This window comes from Littorina saxatilis, linkage group LG8 (assembly GCF_037325665.1).
Source record: "Littorina saxatilis isolate snail1 linkage group LG8, US_GU_Lsax_2.0, whole genome shotgun sequence".
Classification (NCBI taxonomy): Eukaryota; Metazoa; Mollusca; class Gastropoda; order Littorinimorpha; family Littorinidae; genus Littorina; species Littorina saxatilis.
In genome coordinates, this window is record NC_090252.1 from 69,093,807 (window position 1) to 69,119,252 (window position 25,446).

At 42.1% G+C, this 25,446-nt stretch overlaps 1 protein-coding gene across 1 annotated transcript; it reads right to left on the reverse strand.

Annotated features, from left to right (window-relative positions):
- Positions 1-5,061: 5,061 nt before the first annotated feature.
- LOC138974266 (uncharacterized) lies at positions 5,062-25,005 on the reverse strand. The gene is made up of 12 exons (XM_070346986.1): positions 24,718-25,005; positions 24,047-24,142; positions 22,887-22,993; positions 17,976-18,146; positions 16,526-16,637; positions 15,430-15,513; positions 15,196-15,233; positions 14,792-14,833; positions 12,128-12,266; positions 11,351-11,471; positions 10,246-10,383; positions 5,062-6,571 (listed from the first exon to the last, which is right to left on the reverse strand). The coding sequence occupies exons 2-12, from the start codon at positions 24,131-24,133 to the stop codon at positions 6,408-6,410; spliced, it is 1,203 nt and encodes a 400-aa protein (XP_070203087.1). The 5' UTR covers positions 24,134-24,142; positions 24,718-25,005; the 3' UTR covers positions 5,062-6,407.
- Positions 25,006-25,446: the final 441 nt, after the last annotated feature.

The following is a 25,446-nucleotide window of genomic DNA, read 5'->3' on the forward strand; positions in this document are numbered from 1 at the left end:
AACACTTACCAAACGTGAAACACGCCAGCAGTATACAGGCAACACTGAACATTTTGTTCGATCTGGAATTGCGATCGCTTACAACGAACACAGGGAACAAGTGCCCCACATACTCTACACTAATGTTTCGTAGCACTGCTTGATGTCATGTTGTCAGAAGCAGACTGAGCAGTACTTTCACATAGTACTGGTTTTTATTCCCAGAATAGTGTGCACTCTTTTAATCACCGACTACTCTATTTAACTTCCGCTACTTTGTTTGTGTTTTAATGGGGGAACAGGTCTGCTCTTCTGCTTCTGAGGAATGAAATACTTCCTGTTGTACACTTGAAGTTTAGTGTTTTGGGATTTTGGTTACGCATATTTTCACGCACACACTTCATCCGAAATAAAACTTCCCCCTAACAAAACAGGTCTTAGTCATCCACCTTGTGTCACCACCACCCGACCCATTGTTTATTGACACATTATCAGTTTGTGCCGGGTGTAATAAATTTTCAAAACTTAACACAGTGTAGTCTTTGATCTCTCACATGTGCTAAAAATAGTCGGCCCTCCTGGATACAAGCAGATATTGCCCGCTTGCGGTTTGGCTCACACATACTGTTTGTGTTTTGTGAGTGAGAACAAAATATGTTCCTACAAAGTATATTTTGTTTAATTTCAGTTTGTTTCATTTCCCAGTGAGCTTGCGTTAATTAGGTCTTCGTGATGTCTTGTTAAGAAAACTAAAATATTTTAAAGCATTTGTTGTAATCATGTTTACAACACAGCATACAGATATGAGCAGGTCTTATCTGTGACTGACTAATCATCAACATCAAAAAGAGTTCAATAATAATATTAGTTATCGTTAGATTTGACTGTGATAGCCACATGTATCAGTCCCAATGTCGAGAAAGCTGAAATCATATCAGATCGAGAGGATGCGAAGTTCTGTAGGTTCCGACTACAGAATGGTGTGTCAGTGAAGCCAGCAGTTAGCGTCTTTGAGCCGACAGTGCCTACATTTTGCATTCGAGCGATGGGATTGTCTTATTTCAAACGAGGTGATTTGCTTGCACAGTCCGCGTTGACATCTTACAGCAGATATGTGGATAAGGTGGCCTCGAGTCGGGGGCAAGGAATAGCAGGAAGCAAAGATGAGTCTTTTTCTATTGTTACCTTTATTTCCTGTTGCTGGTGCATATATTGTGCGGACATATGCGACTGCAAGTGTTTTTTGCACACCGGATTTTGTGTGATGTGGTTATTTTTTTTTGCTCGTTTCCTACCCACACCAAAACCTGACAACCCCCACCCCACCCTCCCTTTCTTCCCCACTCACAATCCACGAACACACACATACATCACTGATCCAACTCCCGCCCCCCCCCCCCCCCCCACCCTTCACTTGCGAATCACAATTCACACCCGCAACTCAGACGATCACATTTTAAATATTCATTGCATGGTGTGTCATAGGTAACTGTAGTTTTGTGTTCTTTTTCGTGTTATTCTAGAATCGGTTTAATCTCATTGATACTCGTGTCTCTCCATTTCATTTTCATCGCCCTCCAACCTTGCCCCTCTCAGTATTCCACCCCCCTCGGTTTTCAGTGGTAAATATTAGTGATAGAATGTTGAAGCCACGTTGGGTCAAACGTTACATAAGATTTGTGTCGTGCAGCAAGCCACGTTGGGTCAAAGGTCGCAGAAGATATGCGTCGTGCAGCGAAGGAAAGTTAATCGCGATCTTGTTTGTCAATGCCTCTTTGTTTTTCCATTGGTTTAAACAAGATTTTATTAAAGAAATACAGGGTGGCATGTATATGCGATACAGACATTTGTGACCACACAACAAGCTAAGCTTATATTAAGTGTGGTTATAAATATGTACATCTAGATAGGAAATATTATTTCACGTGATGTCAAGGTCAGAGAATTGGTAATACCCTTATTAGAAAGGTAAAACAGACAAGATACATTTTTTACAACAAAAAAAAAGAAAACATATAACAAAAGAATTATCGGGGAGATATGAGTCGGTAAGGTGGGTATACAGGGGACGGGGGAGGGGGTTAGAGAGACGATGACTGTCACAGACTTGCCAATTAAATGTTTCTGCAGCAGCAATAATTTCGTCCAAAGTGTTGTCCAAACTAATTAAGCTGAGGTTAGTCATGTGAATACACAGAAAAACCTTAAGCAAGATTCACTCAAGCTTGACTTTCAGTAAAATCGTTAAACAACATGACCTACCAATAATCAGATACTGGATCATTAACATGGTGACCACTGGGTAATCAAAATCTATCACTTAACCTTATAAAACTATGTACCTTTTCGAATATTGCAATGTTTTCGGTAAGACGTAGGTTTGGCAGACCAAATAATAAACATTGTACATTTTGATGATCATTCGGTAATGTGTGTATTGTTAGCCTTCGGACATCATCGTAATTGCTACAAAATAATAAATAATGTTCAACATCTTCATTACGATATCCGCACTCACAAGTCGGGTTATCATTTAAGTGGCGTTTCATCATATCATCATTTAAATCGCTCATTTCTAATCTTAATCTACAGTGTATAATTCCTTCTTTTCTCTTACCATAATAATATTGAGGAGGAAATTTACTATCTGAACGACCTAGGAAATGTTTAAACTGGCTAATTGATTTTGTTGATTTGATATTGTCTGGTAGAGAATTCCATGTTCGGGTAGTGCTGAGAACAAATGACTTGGTATACAGTTCAGTTCTGTGTGGTGGTACGACCCGTTCAAGTGGGTTTCGTCTATGATAGGGGTTTACAGTCGAGACAAGAGGAGGCAATAAATCAGTTACGTTCTGTGAACATTTCCCGTGTACCATGTTGTGATACAAAATTAATGTATGTCTTTCCCGTCTTAGTTTTAAACTACTGAAGCCTGATTCGTCATATAATTTTTGGTGGCTTGTTCCTTTAACTGCTCCGACAATTACCCTTAAGGCCTCGAGGTGGAGCTGTTCCAAAATGTTTGATAAACCTTCTGTACAACTGTCCCAGACGACATCGGCGTAATCAAAGTGTGGTAATACGTAGGATTTATACATAATTTCTAAAGATTTTCTACTAAACCTGTGCTTACAAAATTTCAATAACATTACTTTACTTGCAATGCTGTTAATATGAACATTCCACTTACAATTATTTTGTAAAACAACGCCCAAGTGTTTGTGGTGGGCAGTGTCCTGAACATCAATGTCATTAAATGTCAAAAAATCAAAATCACTATCACGTCGTATAAAGTTTAACAGCTCAGTTTTTTCATTATTAAATGTTACCTTCCAGTCATTGGCCCATCTACTTAATTCCTGTTAATCTGAGTTCAAAATGTCTTTACGCAATTGGGAATCGTTCATTGACAGGTACATACTTGTGTCATCTGTTTTTCCATTAGACTTGTCATTCTGCTTGCTCAGCTTTGTCAGATGTCTGCGTTTCTTGTTGATATGTTCTTTGCTTTTTATTTTCGCTTAGTTTATTGATACAACGTCTTGTGCACGGGTCAAAATGTGTGCGTCAGGGGTCAATTGGTTTGACTTGAAACAGAGATACACGCACTCAGTGACTTTGTAAGAAGACAAAACATATCGCTAGGTTTCATTTGTTTGTGATAAAGCATGAATTTATTACCTTTCATAAAGTAGTTTTGTTTTGTGTTTACTTTTCTGTTTGCTAGTTCGTTTTCGGAACTTTGCGAAGCAGTTTCGTCCGTCTAGGTCTGGGGAAACGCCAATGAAAAGCGCCAAAGAATCCCCGAGCGTTTCTATTGGGTTGCTTTTGATTATCCATGTAACCTGCTCCCTGCAACAATGGGAACCGGCGATTTTTTTGCATGGGGAACATATTTATTCCCCAGCTGGTTATGAATGAAAACGCGTGATATGATGACAAAACAACCTGTTCGGGGTAGATCATTGATTTAGTGTCCTTCTCGCATGTAAAAGGTGCAAAGTTTTGCCTATTGTGATTTTGTGTCATTGGCTCACGTAAGTGTAGCCTATGCGATCGTAACTTTGTCTGTGCGTGCGTGCGTGCGTATGTGCGTGTGTATGTCTGTGGTAGAAACTAACATTTGAAGACGTCACATTACATTGACGTCATAATTATGACGTAAGAGGGTTAGACATCACGCGAAGGAAGTACTGAAAGTCTCGGTCATTATTATTTTGAGCGCGCCGAGACTAGTTGGCAGTCGTGTCCCTGTAAGTAGGCTACATGCAGACAGACAGATCTAGATCTAGTGTCTCGCTTTCTTGCACAGTTTCACCTATGCTCTTTCTGTGTGTGTGTGTGTGTGTGTGTGTGTGTGTGTGTGTGTGTGTGTGTGTGACGGAGTGATTGAGTTTGTGTTACTGTTTGTCGATTTCTTACGTGAGCCTTGATGGCTTCGCCTCTTGTTTTTTAATTGGGCCCTTGTGTTTTTGTCAAGTCGATTTTGAGGGAACCTTTATTTGAGCGGCGCTCTCGTGATCCATGTAAAAGAAACTCTTTAATCCGAAAAGTGATCCAAATATAGTTAAGAGAACGGCCTTAACTGGCATATAAAGTGTGAATAAAATGACAGGGGAATTATTCCTTTTATTTGGGTGCGAAATGTGTTGCAATAATTATGTGGCCTAGTGTAGTCTGTTGGTTGTGGTTTGCTTGTGTGTTACACATTCATTTGACTTTAAGAACTTTTCTTGGTTTTATACAAGTTTAATATTTATTTGTTTATTTTCTTTATTTTACTTGTTGAACATTTATTTCATATACATACCTTTTTATTTGATTGCATATATGGTTTTCTTTTTTTTTGGTTTAATTGTTTGAGATTTTGTGTGTGTTTTGTTTGTTAGTTTGTGTGTTTGTTTAATTATTTGCCCATTTATGCGTATGTATTTGTTTGTTTGTTTGGTTTTGTTGTTTGATCATGTGAAACGCAAGAAAGGGCCCTTAAACACTGCCCATGCATCACACACACACACACACACACACACACACACACACACACACACACACACACACACACACACACCAAAGCAAAACTTACATATACTTCAATTGTATTGTGTGCAAACAATACAAAACCTTTTGAACAATAATAATTTGATTACAGAGTATCACAAGTTCCTTCACCGAAAAGTTGTACAAAACAACACTGAGAAGATACAATGTTATGTCATATCATACAACAGCAAAGCACAACATAAACGATACAATGGTACAGTATTATATATACTATCAGCCAGGACACACAACTGGTCCCAAACAGCGTGACCACGGGTTATCTCTGCAACAAACATTGCCATCCAGTCACCAAAAATGGTGGAACAGTGATGAAGAAGACAAACTAGAATTGAATAAGAAAAAATGTGTATCAATTTTGATTCACCCCCAGAAACAAGGGCTGACCTTAACCAGGGTCACGGCACTCCCACTCCATCCCCATTGGTGGAACTTCAACATTGGTTTGTGGTTACAGAAACCAGGCCCTCTATGGTCATAAAGTAATAGTTGTGAGGGTTCTATTTACTGGAAGATTGTATGCATCCCCCCCCAAAAAAAAAAAGACACTTGAGAGAGAGAGAACCATAAACACCAGAGATCAAAATGAGGACAGTGGGACAAAAATCAACAGCAATAAGGAATATAAATATAAGGATATAAGGGGGTGGGGGGGGAGGGGGGATTGAAAGTGCACATGATGTACGCATTTAGAGCAGTTACAAGTCTTTCGTCCCCACAGCCTGAAGGAAGAGTTTTGTGTGGATCAACCGAGCGAGAGATCTCTTAATTTACAATGTTTGGAAATAACTCAGGATGTCCAATGGATGTGGCAGTATAGCACCCCAGACATTGAGGCAGAATTGGTGCACGCTGCTGACCGCTTTAACCTGCCGTCACAACGCAAACTTACTCTGATGGGAACAGGGCCGGACCAAATGAGTTGTAAGGGGAGGGTTCCTCCTTTTTTGGGGGGGCAAATCAGCGAAGTGGCCGGGGGCATGCTCCCCCGGAACATTTTTGAAAAACGGTTAAAATCTGTGCAATCTGGTGCATTCTGGGCCTTGTTTTGAGGGTTAAGAGCAGCATTGTGGGGGGGGGGGGGGGGTACCTTTTTCTCATCGGATTTCACATTGAATAAAATTTGTTAGAGACACACACAAAATTTATTTAAAAAAAAAACAATAACAAAAAACACTCAAAGCAAGGTACATGCTTTTTCCAGGGGTGGGGTTCCGGAAGGAAGTCTCTAAAAGAGCTCACTCTGTGCACTTTAGAAATGTGACTCGAAGGGAGGTAACACAGTCTCTAACAGAGCTAACACTGTGCACTTTGTTACTCGAAGGGAGGTAACACAGTCTCTAACAGAGCTAACTCCGTGCACTTTGTTACTGGAAGGGAGGTAACAAGTCTCTAACAGAGCTCGTCATGCGGATCTGTCTGGCGGGTGGGGGGTCTTCCTGGTTAACCAGGTAATCTGTCACGTCAACCTTAAGGGCAGACAACTGTGTCAGGAACTCCAGCTTCCTCTTGTCTTCGTCCTTCTCGTGGTCTGAACAAAGAGGAATAAGTCAATAAACAAACAAGCAAGAAACCAAAGAAAGTAAACAAAACATACAAGCGTGCAAACAAGGACGAAAGGACAAAAGGTAGAAACAGAAAGAAGCAGCAACGAAGGGGAAGCGAAGGAGGCAGGACAACTTACAGCTGGACGGAGGGGAAGCGAAGGAGGCAGGACAACTTACAGCTGGACGGAGGGGAAGCGAAGGAGGCAGGACAACTTACAGCTGGACGGAGGGGAAGCGAAGGAGGCAGGACAACTTACAGCTGGACGGAGGGGAAGCGAAGGAGGCAGGACAACTTACAGCTGGACGGAGGGGAAGCGAAGGAGGCAGGACAACTTACAGCTGGACGGAGGGGAAGCGAAGGAGGCAGAACAACTTACAGCTGGACGGAGGGGAAGCGAAGGGGGCAGGACAACTTACAGCTGGACGGAGGGGAAGCGAAGGAGGCAGGACAACTTACAGCTGGACGGAGGGGAAGCGAAGGGGGCAGGACAACTTACAGCTGGACGGAGGGGAAGCGAAGGGGGCAGGACAACTTACAGCTGGACGGAGGGGAAGCGAAGGAGGCAGGACAACTTACAGCTGCACGGAGGGGAGGGGAAGGAGGCAGGACAACTTACAGCTGGACGGAGGGGGAGAAAGCAGCCCAGAGCAAAGTACAATGGAGAAACGTCGCCATAGCCTAGCCTATGCTCCCCAAAGGGCCTAAGAAAGTTCAACAATTTTCGTCGCGATTGAACTTACTTAATAATAAAATAAACATTGACAACTCTTGCCTTGTGAGAACAGTGGAACTTCCCTTTAAGACCTCCAATAATCTGACAATATCAGGTCTTATTCCCCCCTCTGCTTCTTTACCTCTGTAAACTTGTAGAGCTAGTTATTTTTCGATAATGACCCAGCAACCAAACAAATAACGAGCCAGCAACAGCCTGAATCCTCGATAGTGCAATGGGTTGAGAAGCTGTTCTGTTTTGGTACTACTTTTGCGACTGAAAAGTTCCGAACGCTCTATACGTACGAAATATACATCTCTGGAGCAAACAATACACACATACCGCATTTAAATTAACAACTACAGGCCTGAACACATGAATCTCCATATAAAATCCATGAGTTAGGTTGTTTTCTGAATCTAGATCTGCCGTGCACACACCGTTCATCACAAGCAAATTCCCAAGGCAAGTAACTCATACTCTTGCCGACAAGAGTAGTTCCCCTTCTTTTAACGCAGTTTCTTCGACAACACTGATTGCAATCCGACGGTCAGTTTTCAACAATATTTCATCTTATAAACAGATCACACGCAACCAAATGCACACATCTCATCAATTTAAACAACATAAAGCGGTTTCATACACTATTTTCCCCAGAAAACTGAACTTCATACAGTAATTAACGTTGGAACACGGGTGCAAAAGTTCGTCTGCTAGTCCCATTTGACGAAAGAACATTATCCTAAACTATACTAAAACATAAACAGAACACACAATATCTGCCTTTACCGCCACAGCAGAATAACAGCATATCTGTGTACTTGATTTTAGTCTAAAACAGGGAAACTGACAAGAAGTGTTAACAGAATGGAATGATTTGCACGGAACTATACAGCCGCGCATTAATCGATCGCCTGCGCAGGTTGACTGGTTGAGTGATTCGGATTCGATCAAACTTTCGCACAAAAACTCCTGTTTTCTTTGAATAACTGAAGAAAGGGGGAATAAAGAGGTTACACACCTCGTCTCAGTGATTATTAAAAATAATGGTCTCAGTTCGCGGTCATGAAAAAGCTCGCTGAAGCTCGCATTTTTCATGATCCGCTAACTTCGACCATTATTTTTAATAATCACTGAGACTCGGCATGTAACCTCTACTTAACAAGAAGGGCAAAGCCCATACGACTCACATGCTTGACCTTTACATGACCTTGACCTTCAGCTAAACCTAGCAATGACATCATACACTAAGAACTGCTTTACACATTTTTCCTACCAAAATACATGTGACCTTGACCCAAGGTCAAGGTCATCCAAGGTCATGCAACACAAAGCTGTTAATTCAAGACATAGGAAGTACAATGGTGCTTATTGGCTCTTTCTACCATGAGATATGGTCACTTTTAGTGGTTTGACTACCTTATTTTGGTCACATTTCATAAGGGTCAAAGTGACCTTGTTCTTTCTTTATTTGGTGTTTAACGTCGTTTTCAACCACGAAGGTTATATCGCGACGACAAGTGACCTTGACCTTGATCATATGTGACCAAATGTGTCTCATGATGAAAGCATAACATGTGCCCCACATAATTTTAAAGTTTGAAACAGTTATCTTCCATAGTTCAGGGTCAAGGTCACTTCAAAATATGTATACAATCCAACTTTGAAGAGCTCCTGTGACCTTGACCTTGAAGCAAGGTAAACCAAACTGGTATCAAAAGATGGGGCTTACTTTGCCCTATATATCATATATAGGTGAGGTATTAAATCTCAAAAACTTCAGAGAAAATGGGAAAAATGTGAAAAATAGCTGTTTTTTAGACAACATTTATGGCCCCTGCGACCTTGACCTTGAATCAAGGTCAAGATGCTATGTAGGTTTTTTGGGGCCTTGTCATCATACACCATCTTGCCAAATTTGGTACTGATAGACTGAATAGTGTCCAAGAAATATCCAACGTTAAAGTTTTCCGGACGGACGGACGGACGGACGGATGGATGCCGGGACGGACGGACGGACGGACGACTCGGGTGAGTACATAGACTCACTTTTGCTTCGCATGTGAGTCAAAAAAGGAGGGAGCCTTACAATGGGGGTCAATGTACAGGTCATGAACAGAAAGCCTGAGAAAAAAGGGTCTTGAAAGGGAGGAAGTCTTAAATGGGGGGTCTTAACAGGGGGTCTTAACAGGGGGTCTTAACAGGGGGTCTTAACAGGGGGTTTCACTGGACTCTGATGGGTGAACACATCTCCATCAGCAACAAGTGTATTTGTCTCCCAAAGCTTCATTCAACAAAGCGGTGAGAAGGCTACCTGCACTTCTCACAGAACATGAGAACTTCACTGATCTTCAGATTGTCAATTAGATCTACTATGTCGCACTGCAGAGTGACTACCTGATTGGTCGATAGACTGGTTGACTATGTCACACTGCAGAGTGATTATCTGATTGGTCGATAGACTGGTTGACTATGTCGCACTGCAGAGTGACTACCTGATTGGTCGATAGACTGGTTGACTATGTTTGATTGATTGCAGCAGTTCTAACTTCATTGGCTAAACTTAAATCAAATGGGTGTTTTGAGGAAAGAGTCGTGACTGGGAAAGAGGTGTTGAGGAAGGATAGAAAGATGAACAAGAGAAAGATATAAATGACTGCAAGTCAAAAGAGATAGAAAGAAGGAAGGGGGAACACAGTGGCCAAAAAACAAAGACAGGCTGACCTCAAAAACGAAACAAGCAGTGTGAAAGTGAAGGAAGTAAGAAATAAAAGAACAATGATTAAATAACAACTGAAAAAAAAGAAAAAGAAATGAAGTACAGACAAACCTAAAGAGGAGAACAAATTAAAACAGAAAGGACAGAAACATTTCATTTAAATAAAGAATAGAATGTGCAGACAGTGGTGATAAAGAAGGTCACGTAGCATTACACACACACTGACCCAGTCTGACGGCAGTTTTGTGAGAGAGGAGTTCCATGTCCTGTGCGTGTCTCAACTGGCTCTGTTTCAGGTCGTGTTCTTGTCGCATCTTGTCCAGGCATTGCTCATGCTGCTGTCTGCGTCCCACCATTTTCTTCTCTGTAAAACACACCTCACTCTACACACCTCACTTTACACACTTTACTTTACACACCTCACTTTACACATTTATAGTTTACATACCTCATAAAATCCATGAGTTCGGTTGTTTTCTGAATCTAGATCTGCTGTGCACAAACGTTCAACACAAGCAAATTCCCAAGGCAAGTAACTCTCATACTTTGTCTAGCGACAAGAGTAGTTTCCCTTTCAAATTTCTTTACACTCAGTTTCTTCGACAACAGACTGCAATCCGACGGTCAGTTTTCAACAATATTTCATTTTATAAACAGATCACACGCAACCAAATGCACACATCTCATCAATTTAAAGAACATAAATCGGTTTCATACACTATTTTCCCCAGAAAACTAAACTTCATACAGTTTTTAACGTTGGAACACGGGTGCAAAAGTTCGTCTGCTAGTCCCATTTGACGAAAGAACATTATCCTAAGCGATACCAAAACATAAACAGAACACACAATATCTGCCTTTACCGCCACAGCAGAATAACAGCATATCTGTGTACTTGACTTTAGTCCAAAACAGGGAAACTGACAAAAAGTGTTAACAGAATGGAATGATTTGCACGGAACTATATAACCGCGCATTAATCGATCGCTTGCGCAGGTTGACTGGTTGAGTGAATTGGATTCGATCAAACTTTCGCAAAAAAAACTCCTCTTTTCTTTGAATAACTGAAGAAAGGAGGAATAAAGAGGTTACATGCCGAGTCTCAGTGATTATTAAAAATAATGGTCTCAGTTCGCGGTCATGAAAAAGCTCGCTGAAGCTCGCATTGTTCATGATCCGCAAACTTCGACCAATATTTTTAATAATCACTGAGACTAGGCATGTAACCTCTACGTACTGTTCTATAGTGTACTATGCTGTACTGTAGTGTACTGTACTGTTCTATAGTGTACTGTATACATTGACTGCCCACAACAAGTGCAGTAGCTTACTGAGGTCAGCGCGGGCATCCTCCGAGTTGAGTTTGAGAGCGGTCAGTTTCTGCTGCATGTCCTCCATTTCCCCGTCCAATCGAAGCCGCGTGCGTGACTCTATGGCTTGGTTCTGCATCGCCTGCAAAGAGATTAACACACTAATATCCAGTATACTGCCAGTTTTGTACTTGTTTTCTCATTTCCAGAAGATAATATTAGCTAACAGAATGTTAGCAGTGTATTTGCTCATCAGGAGAAAAAAAGCTTGAAAATAACAAGTGAACAACAAATTGGATGTCTATTCTTGTTCAACCTTTGTTCCTGATTGATTACTTTTAGTAGCAGTGTTTAAATGTCGAAGCTGCTTTTCCCATTTTTACCCAAGAGACCGACTGTGTGTATATTGTGTTATTGTATTTGTCAGACTTGATTGTACCAAGTCCCTACACATGTTGTAATGCGCTTAGAGCCAAATATTTTTGTTTTTTGTAAGGGATAGGCGCAATATAAATACACTTTATTATTATTATTATTATTACTTGATTACTTGCAACTACAGTGTATCACAATTCGCATTCTCCAAGACACACAGCTTGAGAGGCAGACGCTATTCAGTGCTACCTGCATTGAGTGCTACCTGCATTGAGTGCTACCTGCATTGAGTGCTACCTGCATTGAGTGCTACCTGCATTGAGTGCTACCTGCATTGAGTGCTACCTGCATTGAGTGCTACCTGCATTGAGTGCTACCTGCATTGAGTGCTACCTGCACGTTGACTCCTCTGTGTCTGTTTACCTGCATCTGGTCACTGGCGTGGTACCCCCTGTACACGACCTTGTCCACCCGCAGGCCGACTCTCTGGGTACGCTGGGTCAGTTGCGGGTACGTGTCCATCGCACTCAGCTTGTTGGTCTGCTCTACAAACTGCATGTAGCTATAAACACACACATAACACACCTGTGATTGAATGTGTTAACTTGACCTTGTGTAGCTATACACACACACATAACACACCTGTGATAGATTTGTGTTAACTTGACTGTGTAGCTATAAACACACACATAACACACCTGTGATAGATTTGTGTTAACTTGACTGTGTAGCTATAAACACACACATAACACACCTGTGATAGATTTGTGTTAACTTGACTGTGTAGCTATAAACACACACATAACACACCTGTGATAGATTTGTGTTAACTTGACTGTGTAGCTATAAACACACACATAACACACCTGTGATAGATTTGTGTTAACTTGACTGTGTAGCTATAAACACACACATAACACACCTGTGATAGATTTGTGTTAACTTGACTGTGTAGCTATAAACACACACATAACACACCTGTGATAGATTTGTGTTAACTTGACTGTGTTGCTATATATACACACATAACACACCTGTGATAGATTTGTGTTAACTTGACTGTGTTGCTATATACACACACATAACACACCTGTGATAGATTTGTGTTAACTTGACTGTGTTGCTATATCTACACACATAACACACCTGTGATAGATTTGTGTTCCATTGGCTGTGTTTCTATATACACACATAACACACCTGTGATAGATTTGTGTTCACTTGGCTGTGTAGCTATATACACACACATAACACACCTGTGATAGATGTGTGTTCACTTGATGATGTGTAGCCATATACTCACACATAACACACATGTGATAGATTTGTGTTCACTTGACGATGTGTATCTATATACAGTGGAGTCCAGCTATAACGAACCCGGTTATAAAGAAATCCCGCTTTTAACAACTGCCATTGATATCCCGGCAGACAGCCTTCTATTTCTTACTTGTTACTTTCCGGCTACATCGAACCTTTTGAACTCATTTGCATAACGAACCCCTCTTTTAACAAACACGTTTTCATCGCCCCAGAGCCATTTTGTCTCTAAAAGTCACAAGGCTACAACGAACTGATGTGACCGAGTTTAACCTATGGGCGGTCAGTTTCTTTGATGTCTAGAGAGGAAACATGGCCAGTTGTTTGACTGGTACTCAGGCGGTCTCTTTGATTTTTATCCTATTTTGATACACTCCAGGAAAAAAGTCGCCCCTTATTACCCGGAAAATACGGTACATGCTTTTACACGACTTTTTAAATTTTACTTCTAAAATTACAGTAAAGTGAACATTTGAACTATGCCTCTCTATGGATTATATTATGAAGCTGTTGAAAACATGCAGAGATTGTACTCTCCAAGGAAAGATCGATGGGACGATCATTTGAAGGTGAGTGGGAAAACTTGTCTTGAGGCCATTTAGGGTTGAAAACTCTACAGCGAATTACTGATATAACGAACTAAAATTTATCTCCCTTGAGATTCGTTGTACCCGGACTCCACTGTACCTACACACAACACACCTGTGATAGATTTGTGTTCACCTATGATGTGTAGCTTCACACGCACAAGACAGGTATGAGAGATTTGCATTAAACTAAATTAAAAGGGCAACTGTTGGGTTGTGGCTCCAGCTCTCTAAATCTGATGAACAGAAGATTTCTCATGTAGCTAAAACTATGTGATGTTAAAAAATTGATAACACAATTTCCAAGGTTCTAGACATGATACAATTAAGAAAGTTTGCATTCTCAGCCGATCAAGTGCAGCCCGCTCGAAAATGACTTCCCTTGAACGTGTGACGTATAGACAGGAATCAAGGGTGGAATGCTCTCTGTTGAGTTTCACATAACAGGGGAGGTAACACCACGGGGTGAAACTAACGGTAACGTGACAGAGAGGGTGGTCGCAAATACCAGGGTACGGGTTATTATTCCTACTAGTTGAGTCTGGGGCTCCGTATCAGCACAACGATCAGTACGTCTTTTAGATGTGTCACTGTGTGTGTCAGCACATCCATCATTACGTCTTTCACATGTGTCACTGTGTGGGTCAGCACATCCATCATTACGTCTTTCACATGTGTCACTGTGTGTGTCAGCACATCCATCATTACGTCTTTCACATGTGTCACTGTGTGTGTCAGCACATCCATCATTACGTCTTTCACATGTGTCACTGTGTGGGTCAGCACATCCATCATTACGTCTTTCACATGTGTCACTGTGTGGGTCAGCACATCCATCATTACGTCTTTCACATGTGTCACTGTGTGTGTCAGCACATCCATCAGTACGTCTTTCACATGTGTCACTGTGTGGGTCAGCACATCCATCATTACGTCTTTCACATGTGTCACTGTGTGGGTCAGCACATCCATCATTACGTCTTTCACATGTGTCACTGTGTGTGTCAGCACATCCATCATTACGTCTTTCACATGTGTCACTGTGTGGGTCAGGCACTTCTAGGACTGTCAACCGCTTTTCTGTTCTGCATGAAAACATTTCTGACTGGTTTACACTCGTTACTTTCAACATATCTATAAGACATGCAGGAGTGTGTGACAGTGAACCAGGCAGCCTTACCTCAGTTTACTGGTGAAGGTGATAACATCGGCACACAAAGCGCTGGAACAAACATGCACACCAGAAGTTATAGAAAGAGGATTTCTGTGAGTGTGTGTGTGTGTGTGTGTGTGTGTGTAAGACAGCGCATGCATAACCCTGTCTCTGTTAACATCTGTCCCTCTGCTCCAGCAGCTTTACTTTTAAAAGGTGTAAGGGGTATTGGATGTACATTTCTTTCCCTTGATCTAATGGTCACTTCAAAATTCTGTGAATTATTTAAAATAAAATAAAATCACATATAAATAGCAATAAAGATAACAGCTCCTGTCCCCAAATCAAGGAAAACAAAATCAGCTTGCAAATGAAGTACGATGATATTGTCCATGTTAAACTACAGATATCACAGTGATACTTTCACTTACTTGATGATGTCCGCTATGGGATCATGTGTCGTGTCAAGCTGGGGAAAAAATGAAACAAATATCATATTGTGATAGCAAACACACACACACACACACACACACACACACACACACACACACACACACACACACACACACACACACAACAAGGAACATAGTTTGTTCTTTTTAGAAAAAGTATGCTATAGGGGGGATAATTTGACATAAAACAACTGTTTCAAGAAAAAGTCTTACCATTTTCAGAATGTCTGTGATGACATAGAAGATCATGACTTTAACTGTGATCATCGTGTCGTCATTCGTTCGTACTTCCCGCACCTGACGACACACAAACAGATACAAATAATTCATCTATTGGTGGTTGAGGTGGAAATAAACCTGAACAAACTAAACCTGTATTTTTTTATATTATGATAATAATATATTTATGATCATCATCAATACCTTACTGTTTTATTTTTTTATTTACATTATCCTTTCCCTATTTTGTTTCCCGACTCTGTATCTCCTCTTGTAAATTCTCACATGTTTTCACTGCTTATTTCACTTACCACATAACAAGCACAAATATACCCGTCACCATGGTGACCTTCACTGAACGCTAACACAGTGTATTGGAACCTTCATTGATTGTGTAAAATGGGAAAAGAAAGGGCAGTGCACTTAGTGACAGTTGGGTTGGGTTGAGTGACTTCCCTTGACAAAAAATGGCATTTGTGTACGTCACACTGACTGTTACTAAGACTGTTGAGTCATGGAATGCTATCCGTCTAGCTGCCAGGTAATGCCCCTGTCTATTTCTGTTTTCAGCATCGAAGAGAAGCAGCGCCAAGAAGCTCGTTCAATCATTGTCATTTCATCAATTACCATACCTGTGGTGCGATTTTAATTTCATCAATTACCAGATTCTTCAAATTAGCCAGAAACTTGTCCTAATGGTCAGATCAACAGTTTCCCTTTAAAGTCACACATCTGATACCAACGAGGCTTGTCACAGTGGAAGGCCACGGAACGACACCAGGCAGTGTCAGTGACACAGAATGTAGTGCACACACAACACAACTCTTAGTCATCTCTCTAGCCTGAATACAGTGGAACCTCCCTATCAAGACCCCCCCCCCCCCCCCTACATTTAAGACTTACCCCTTTTTAAGACCTTGCTTTTCAGATTTAGTTTTTCCCAACCTGTGTAACTTGACCTCCACTGTACGCCTCTCTCTCTGTTCAGACCTTGCTTTTTCAGATCTGTGTGGGTCTTACAAAGGGGGTGGGTCGGAAGGAGGGCTTCACTGTACCAGCCGGTGTTGCCCTTTCAGAGCGTGCAACTCACGTTGTAGTAAAAGTGGTCGGGAATAACGGTGAGCTGCGTGAACTTCCTGAGGCCCGGTACCAGGCGGGTCTTGTTCGCCGGGTCTGTGCCGTGCCACACAAACTCGTGTAACCTGCAACGTATAACCACATTCACATCTATGTCAGTCTTGCGCCAACACAAATAATAATAATAATAACATGAGAGATTTATAGAGCGCTTGACGTTCTCTAAGCGCTTTACAATGAATTGGTGAGAGGTCAAGGCAGGTGAGGTTGCCCGCACGTTGAACATCTCTCATGCTGGGTATTTTCGTGTTTCTATAAACCACCGAACTCTGACATGGATTACAGGATCTTTTCCGTGCGCACTTGGTCTTATAACCATATCACACAACATACATAAGTTACTCTGTGCCGTGCCACACAAACTTGTGTAACCTGCACAAACCACATTCAAGTCAGTCTTGCGTCAACACAAATAAAACAAAAATGTATACACAGCTCTTGAGCAGCTGAGAGCGCGCACAGAGTATGCTAATAAAATCAGCATGCATCGCAGCACACAATGCTTTACAAAATTAATTCTCATAAAAAATCAAAACAACATTGTGCACACCCAGGCTTATCATTGTTGGTACATGGAACCCCACGTTTAAGACCTCTGAAAACCAGGTCTTAACAAGAAGAGCAAACGCTCGATCGAGTCACTTTCGCAGTTCTGAATATTATATGAGGCATCAGATGGACAGGAAGAAATTGCTATTCACAACACAATGAGTCACGTTCACATAAAATTTGAGCCCGGTCACTTTTATAGTTTCCGAGAAAAGCCCAACGTTAAGTTGTGTGTTGCCGAACAGAAAAGGCTAGTTATCTCCCTTGTTTTTCTGATAACGTTCGTAAAAGGCTACAGATGTAAATACTTTGATGTAAAGAATAATCCTACAAAGTTTCAATCACATCCGATGAACTTTGTCAAAGATATAAAATGTCTAATTTTTCCTTTGACGCTGACCTGTGACCTTGAAAAAGGTCAAAGGTCAACGAAACCATCGTTAAAGTGTAGAGGTCATTGGAGGTCACGACTAAACAAAATATGAGCCCGATCGCTTTGATAGTTTCCGAGAAAAGTCCAACGTTAAGGTGGTGTCTACGGACGGCCGGCCGGCCGGCCGGACAGACTAACACTGACCGATTACATAGAGTCACTTTTTCTCAAGTGACTCAAAAAGGAGGGGGGGGGGGGGGGGGGGGGCTTAAAATGGGGGTAAATTTACAGAGGTTATGAACAAAAAGTCAGAAAAAAACAGGGTCTAAATAAAGGGGGAGGAGTCTTAAATTGTGGGGTCTTAAAAGGGGGGTTCCACTGTACGTGCCTAAGTGGAGGGATGCTCTGACCCCATGTTAAGGCCTGAAGTGTTTTCAAGAGCCAGAATGGGCCATTACTTTCTTGTAGTTCCTGTCCTTACCACTCCACAGCCTGGGGAACAAAGACGGCCGGCCCCTCCACCAGCCTCCGCTCCACACTGCTGTCGGCGCGACGCTTGTAGACCACGATCACGTGATTGGCGTCCAGCTTGATGGTGTCCTCCACGCTCAGTGTGTCGTAGATCAGCGGGTTGTGGAACAGCGTGCACGGTCTGAAAGTTGTAGAGCACTTTGTAATGCAACTCTCACAGTGAAAGTGATATAGATCAGAGGGTTGTGGAACAGCGTGCAAGGTCTGAAAGTTGTACAGCACTTTGTAATGTAACTCTCACAGTGAAAGTGATATAGATCAGAGGGTTGTGGAACAGCGTGCACGGTCTGAAAGTTGTACAGCACTTTGTAATGTAACTCTCACAGTGAAAGTGATATAGATCAGAGGGTTGTGGAACAGCGTGCACGGTCTGAAAGATGTACAGCACTTTGTAATGTAACTGCCACAGTGGAACAAGAACATACAGCTGGTCGTACATCAGCGGGTTGTGGAACAGCGTGCACGGTCTGAAAGTTGTAGAGCACTTTGTAATGTAACTCTCACAGTGAAAGTGATATAGATCAGAGGGTTGTGGAACAGCGTGCAAGGTCTGAAAGTTGTACAGCACTTTGTAATGTAACTCTCACAGTGAAAGTGATATAGATCAGCGGGTTGTGGAACAGCGTGCAAGGTCTGAAAGTTGTAGAGCACTTTGTAATGTAACTCTCACAGTGTGATATAGATCAGCGGGTTGTGGACAGCGTGCACGGTCTGAAAGTTGTAGAGCACTTTGTAATGTAACTCTCACAGTGTGATATAGATCAGAGGGTTGTGGAACAGCGTGCACGGTCTGAAAGTTGTAGAGCACTTTGTAATGTAACTCTCACAGTGTGATATAGATCAGAGGGTTGTGGAACAGCGTGCACGGTCTGAAAGTTGTAGAGCACTTTGTAATGTAACTCTCACAGTGTGATATAGATCAGAGGGTTGTGGAACAGCGTGCAAGGTCTGAAAGTTGTACAGCACTTTGTAATGTAACTCTCACAGTGAAAGTGATATAGATCAGCGGGTTGTGGAACAGCGTGCACGGTCTGAAAGTTGTAGAGCACTTTGTAATGTAACTCTCACAGTGTGATATAGATCAGCGGGTTGTGGAACAGTGTGCACGGTCTGAAAGTTGTAGAGCACTTTGTAATGTAACTCTCACAGTGTGATATAGATCAGCGGGTTGTGGAACAGCGTGCACGGTCTGAAAGTTGTAGAGCACTTTGTAATGTAACTCTCACAGTGTGATATAGATCAGAGGGTTGTGGAACAGCGTGCACGGTCTGAAAGTTGTAGAGCACTTTGTAATGTAACTCTCACAGTGTGATATCGATCAGCGGGTTGTGGAACAGCGTGCACGGTCTGAAAGTTGTAGAGCACTTTGTAATGTAACTCTCACAGTGTGATATAGATCAGCGGGTTGTGGAACAGCGTGCACGGTCTGAAAGTTGTAGAGCACTTTGTAATGTAACTCATACAGTGTGATATAGATCAGCGGGTTGTGGAACAGCGTGCACGGTCTGAAAGTTGTAGAGCACTTTGTAATGTAACTCTCACAGTGTGATATAGATCAGCGGGTTGTGGAACAGCGTGCACGGTCTGAAAGTTGTAGAGCACTTTGTAATGTAACTCTCACAGTGTGATATAGATCAGAGGGTTGTGGAACAGCGTGCACGGTCTGAAAGTTGTAGAGCACTTTGTAATGTAACTCTCACAGTGTGATATAGATCAGAGGGTTGTGGAACAGCGTGCACGGTCTGAAAGTTGTAGAGCACTTTGTAATGTAACTCTCACAGTGTGATATAGATCAGCGGGTTGTGGAACAGCGTGCACGGTCTGAAAGTTGTAGAGCACTTTGTAATGTAACTCTCACAGTGTGATATAGATCAGCGGGTTGTGGAACAGCGTGCACGGTCTGAAAGTTGTAGAGCACTTTGTAATGTAACTCTCACAGTGTGATATAGATCAGCGGGTTGTGGAACAGTGTGCACGGTCTGAAAGTTGTAGAGCACTTTGTAATGTAACTCTCACAGTGTGATATAGATCAGCGGGTTGTGGAACAGCGTGCACGGTCTGAAAGTTGTAGAGCACTTTGTAATGTAACTCTCACAGTGTGATATAGATCAGCGGGTTGTGGAACAGCGTGCACGGTCTGAAAGTTGTAGAGCACTTTGTAATGCAACTCTCACAGTGAAAGTGATATAGATCAGAGGGTTGTGGAACAGCGTGCACGGTCTGAAAGTTGTACAGCACTTTGTAATGTAACTCTCACAGTGAAAGTGATATAGATCAGAGGGTTGTGGAACAGCGTGCACGGTCTGAAAGATGTACAGCACTTTGTAATGTAACTGCCACAGTGGAACAAGAACATACAGCTGGTCGTACATCAGCGGGTTGTGGAACAGCGTGCACGGTCTGAAAGTTGTACAGCACTTTGTAATGTAACTGTCACAGTGGAACAAGAACATACAGCTGGTCGTACATCAGCGGGTTGTACGTGGAACAGCATGCACGGTCTGAAAGATGTACAGCACTTTGTAATGTAACTGTCACAGTGGAACAAGAACATACAGCTGGTCGTACATCAGCGGGTTGTGGAACAGCATGCACGGTCTGAAAGATGTACAGCACTTTGTAATGTAACTGTCACAGTGGAACAAGAACATACAGCTGGTCGTACATCAGCGGGTTGTGGAACAGCATGCACGGTCTGAAAGATGTACAGCACTTTGTAATGTAACTGTCACAGTGGAACAAGAACATACAGCTGGTCGTACATCAGCGGGTTGTGGAACAGCGTGCACGGTCTGAAAGATGCACAGCACTTTGTAATGTAACTGCCACAGTGGAACAAGAACATACAGCTGGTCGTACATCAGCGGGTTGTGGAACAGCATGCACGGTCTGAAAGATGTACAGCACTTTGTAATGTAACTGTCACAGTGGAACAAGAACATACAGCTGGTCGTACATCAGAGGGTTGTGGAACAGCGTGCACGGTCTGAAAGATGTACAGCACTTTGTAATGTAACTGCCACAGTGGAACAAGAACATACAGCTGGTCGTACATCAGCGGGTTGTGGAACAGCATGCACGGTCTGAAAGATGTACAGCACTTTGTAATGTAACTGCCACAGTGGAACAAGAACATACAGCTGGTCGTACATCAGCGGGTTGTGGAACAGCGTGCACGGTCTGAAAGTTGTACAGCACTGTGCAATGTAAGTGTGACACTAATACAAGAACCTAAGGCCAAAAAAAACAAATTGTCTGTTTAGGGTAACCCGACCGACCATATCGATTTGGCGCCGACCCAAAAACTTTTTTTTGATTTAAAAAAAAAGAAAAAGAAAAAAAAGAGGTAAAAATGCTAAAAAGAGACATTTGGCGTTTCTTTCTCTCCCTTTCTCTCTGTTTTATTTATACGTTAGTTTTGAAACATGTATTCATCAAATATAAGAAGTGAATGTTCAGCCAACATAGCATTTACACAAAAAACAAAAACAAAAAAACAAAAAAAAACCTACCTACCTACCGACCCTACTTTTTTTGGTCATGTTACCCTAAACAGACAATTTTTTTTTTTGCCTAATGTTACTGTCACAGCAATGCAAGAATGTATCTTGACGTACAGCAGTGAGTTGTGGAACAGTGAGCACGGGATAAAACTAGCAGAGCGTTGTCAAGCAAGAGACACTTAGTTAATTACATGCGACCCAAGCTGAATATTTAATTGCTTCCTTATCAGACAACTGTGTCTCTAATTGGTTCTTAATAATCAAATCCCCCCCTCCAGGCAAACATAACAATTGTCCCGTGCCATCATAACATGTATTTACAGTACAGGTTGGCTCATCATAACTATAATGTGTGACATGTGGTGACACTCACCTAGGTCTGTGATACATCATAACTATAACGTGTGACATGTCATGACACTCACCCAGGTCTGTGATACATCATAACTATAACGTGTGACGTGTCATGACACTCACCCAGGTCTATGATACATCATAACTATAATGTGTGACATGTCGTGACACTCACCTAGGTCTGTGATACATCATAACTATAATGTGTGACATGTCGTGACACTCACCCAGGTCTGTGATACATCATAACTATAACGTGTGACATGTCGTGACACTCACCCAGGTCTGTGATACATCATAACTATAACGTGTGACATGTCGTGACACTCACCCAGGTCTGTGATACATCATAACTATAATGTGTGACATGTGGTGACACTCACCCAGGTCTATGATACATCATAACTATAATGTGTGACATGTGGTGACACTCACCCAGGTCTGTGATACATCATAACTATAACGTGTGACATGTTGTGACACTCACCCAGGTCTGTGATACATCATAACTATAACGTGTGACATGTCATGACACTCACCCAGGCTTGTGATACATCATAACTATAACGTGTGACATGTCATGACACTCACCCAGGTCTATGATACATCATAACTATAACGTGTGACATGTCATGACACTCACCCAGGTCTGTGATACATCATAACTATAACGTGTGACATGTCGTGACACTCACCCAGGTCTGTGATACATCATAACTATAATGTGTGACATGTCGTGACACTCACCCAGGCTTGTGATACATCATAACTGTAACATGTGACATGTCGTGACACTCACCCAGGTCTGTGATACATCATAACTATAACGTGTGACGTGTGACATGTTGTGACACTCACCCAGGTCTGTGATACATCATAACTATAACGTGTGACATGTTGTGACACTCACCCAGGTCTGTGATACATCATAACTATAACGTGTGACATGTCGTGACACTCACCCAGGTCTGTGATACATCATAACTGTAACGTGTGACACTCACCCAGGCTCGTGATACACTGTGCCGTCATTCTCCTGCACCACCAGGTACTGGTCGGAGGAGGCGGTGCACTCTTTCAGCATCTGGAACCGCTCCCGGAACAAGAACACCTGCAGTACACAATGTGTACACATAGAGTCATGGTCCAGAACACACCAGGCTGCAGTCAGACTGACGTATTAATTCGCAGTACAGACTGGTCCATACCTAAACAAAAACACTGTGCCCCATATGCTGCAGTCAGACAGACATATTAATGTCCAGTACAGAATGGTCCATACCTAAACAACAAGAAGAGCAAACGCTCGATCGAGTCACTTTCGCAGTTCTGAATATTATATGAGGCATCAGATGGACAGGAAGAAATTGCTATTCACAACACAATGAGTCACGTTCACATAAAATTTGAGCCCGGTCACTTTTATAGTTTCCGAGAAAAGCCCAACGTTAAGTTGTGTGTTGCCGAACAGAAAAGGCTAGTTATCTCCCTTGTTTTTCTGATAACGTTCGTAAAAGGCTACAGATGTAAATACTTTGATGTAAAGAATAATCCTACAAAGTTTCAATCACATCCGATGAACTTTGTCAAAGATATAAAATGTCTAATTTTTCCTTTGACGCTGACCTGTGACCTTGAAAAAGGTCAAAGGTCAACGAAACCATCGTTAAAGTGTAGAGGTCATTGGAGGTCACGACTAAACAAAATATGAGCCCGATCGCTTTGATAGTTTCCGAGAAAAGTCCAACGTTAAGGTGGTGTCTACGGCCGGCCGGCCGTCCGATTACATAGAGTCACTTTTTCTCAAGTGACTCAAAAACACTGTGCCCCATATGCTGCAGTCAGACAGACATATTAATGTCCAGTACAGAATGGTCCATACCTAAACAAAAACACTATGCCCCATATGCTGCAGTCAGACAGACATATTAATGTCCAGTACAGAATGTGCACACAAAATGTCAAAGCTAGAATACACCCTTCTTAATAACACACTGAGCCATTGTAGTTTATAATATGATCTCATAAAGTCAAGCTCAGTAAGACAGAATGGATCATCAGAAAATGGGGTGCGACTTACCTGTTGTGGACCTGTGATCAGCCCCACCCCACCCCCCTCCCCACCAAAGAGACGGAGGGACAAAGAGAAATGGAATTAACTTACCCGTTTTGGACCAGTGATCAGCTCCCCCTCCCCCATGTGGTTCAGGATGACGGCCTGCTGGCCCTCTCTCACCGTCTTGTACTTCATCCTGATGCTCTGCACACACACAAAGACACACACACACACACACACACAAAGACACAAAGACACACACACACACACACACACACACACAAAAACACACACACACACGCGCACCACACATACACACACAAACACACACACAAAGTAGGTGTCATTAATCAGACAGACAGGCAGTTGGACACATACACAGGCCAATGGAGAGACAGACAGATACACACAGAGACCCGTCGTCACACGTATGTACATGTATACCCAAACCAGGCCTGACAGTGGCGAGTATTTTACTCGCCATGGCGAGTTGAAACATGTAACTGGCGAGTAGAAATGTAATAGACTACTCGTCAGATGCGAGTAAAGTTACTGAAATAAATAGTTGGTTTGGCTAGTTTGCTCTCTGGTTAGTAGTAGTAAATTTTCAGAATCACTAACCAAAGGCGAGTACACCATTTGTTGGACTTTCAGGGCTGCAAACACACACACACACACACACACACACATACGCGCGCGTGCGAGCGAGCGATTGATAGACATACAAAAAGAACTCTAGCTTCTAACAAAAGCAGATACAGTAGACTAGAAAATGCTACCTTCACCTGCTGCCCAGCCCCTTTTCCGGAAGATGAACAAGAATAAATCTCTGCCTCACTGAATGATCGTCTGTTCTGTGACTGTAAAAATGATCAGCCACCTATCTCTCTCGTGGTAAAAATCAGTCTGAAAGTGTTAATTGTGAGTCATGATCGGCAGTTGCACAATATCAAACTGGAGCTGATCTGAGCATAGATGTGTCAAGGATATCTATGAATATGATCTGAGCAATTAAGTTGCCAAATCGGTTTGCACTGAGAGATCGTGAGTCGGAAGTCACGATCAGGGGAAAGAACCCTCATAATACAACAGTGGATCCCGTACAGCTTACAGGTGTACACACTATTTTGATACTAATTATATGGAGATCCAACGAATGCGCGCGCTCTTGCATGCATACCCTTCGAACCAATAAACACACCACCCCGCTGAAATGATCTTACTCAGTCTTAGAGTTTGAAGTCTTAGAGTTTGAATTCAGACGGTTAGATAACTAGATGAAACAACTATATACCAACCTTTTCCTATTTTGGGGGGTGCAATTTCTATTCTTTGCTCATCTTTTTGATGTTTCCATTTAATTAGTATTAACTGATTTTTTTTCATTCTTTGATAATTTATTTGTTTCCTGCTTTTTCTTCTACCTATTGCTACGTAGTTTTCTCAATGTGTGTGAAAAGAATGCACAGAGTAGCTACAGAAATCAACCACAATCTTGACCTGCATGA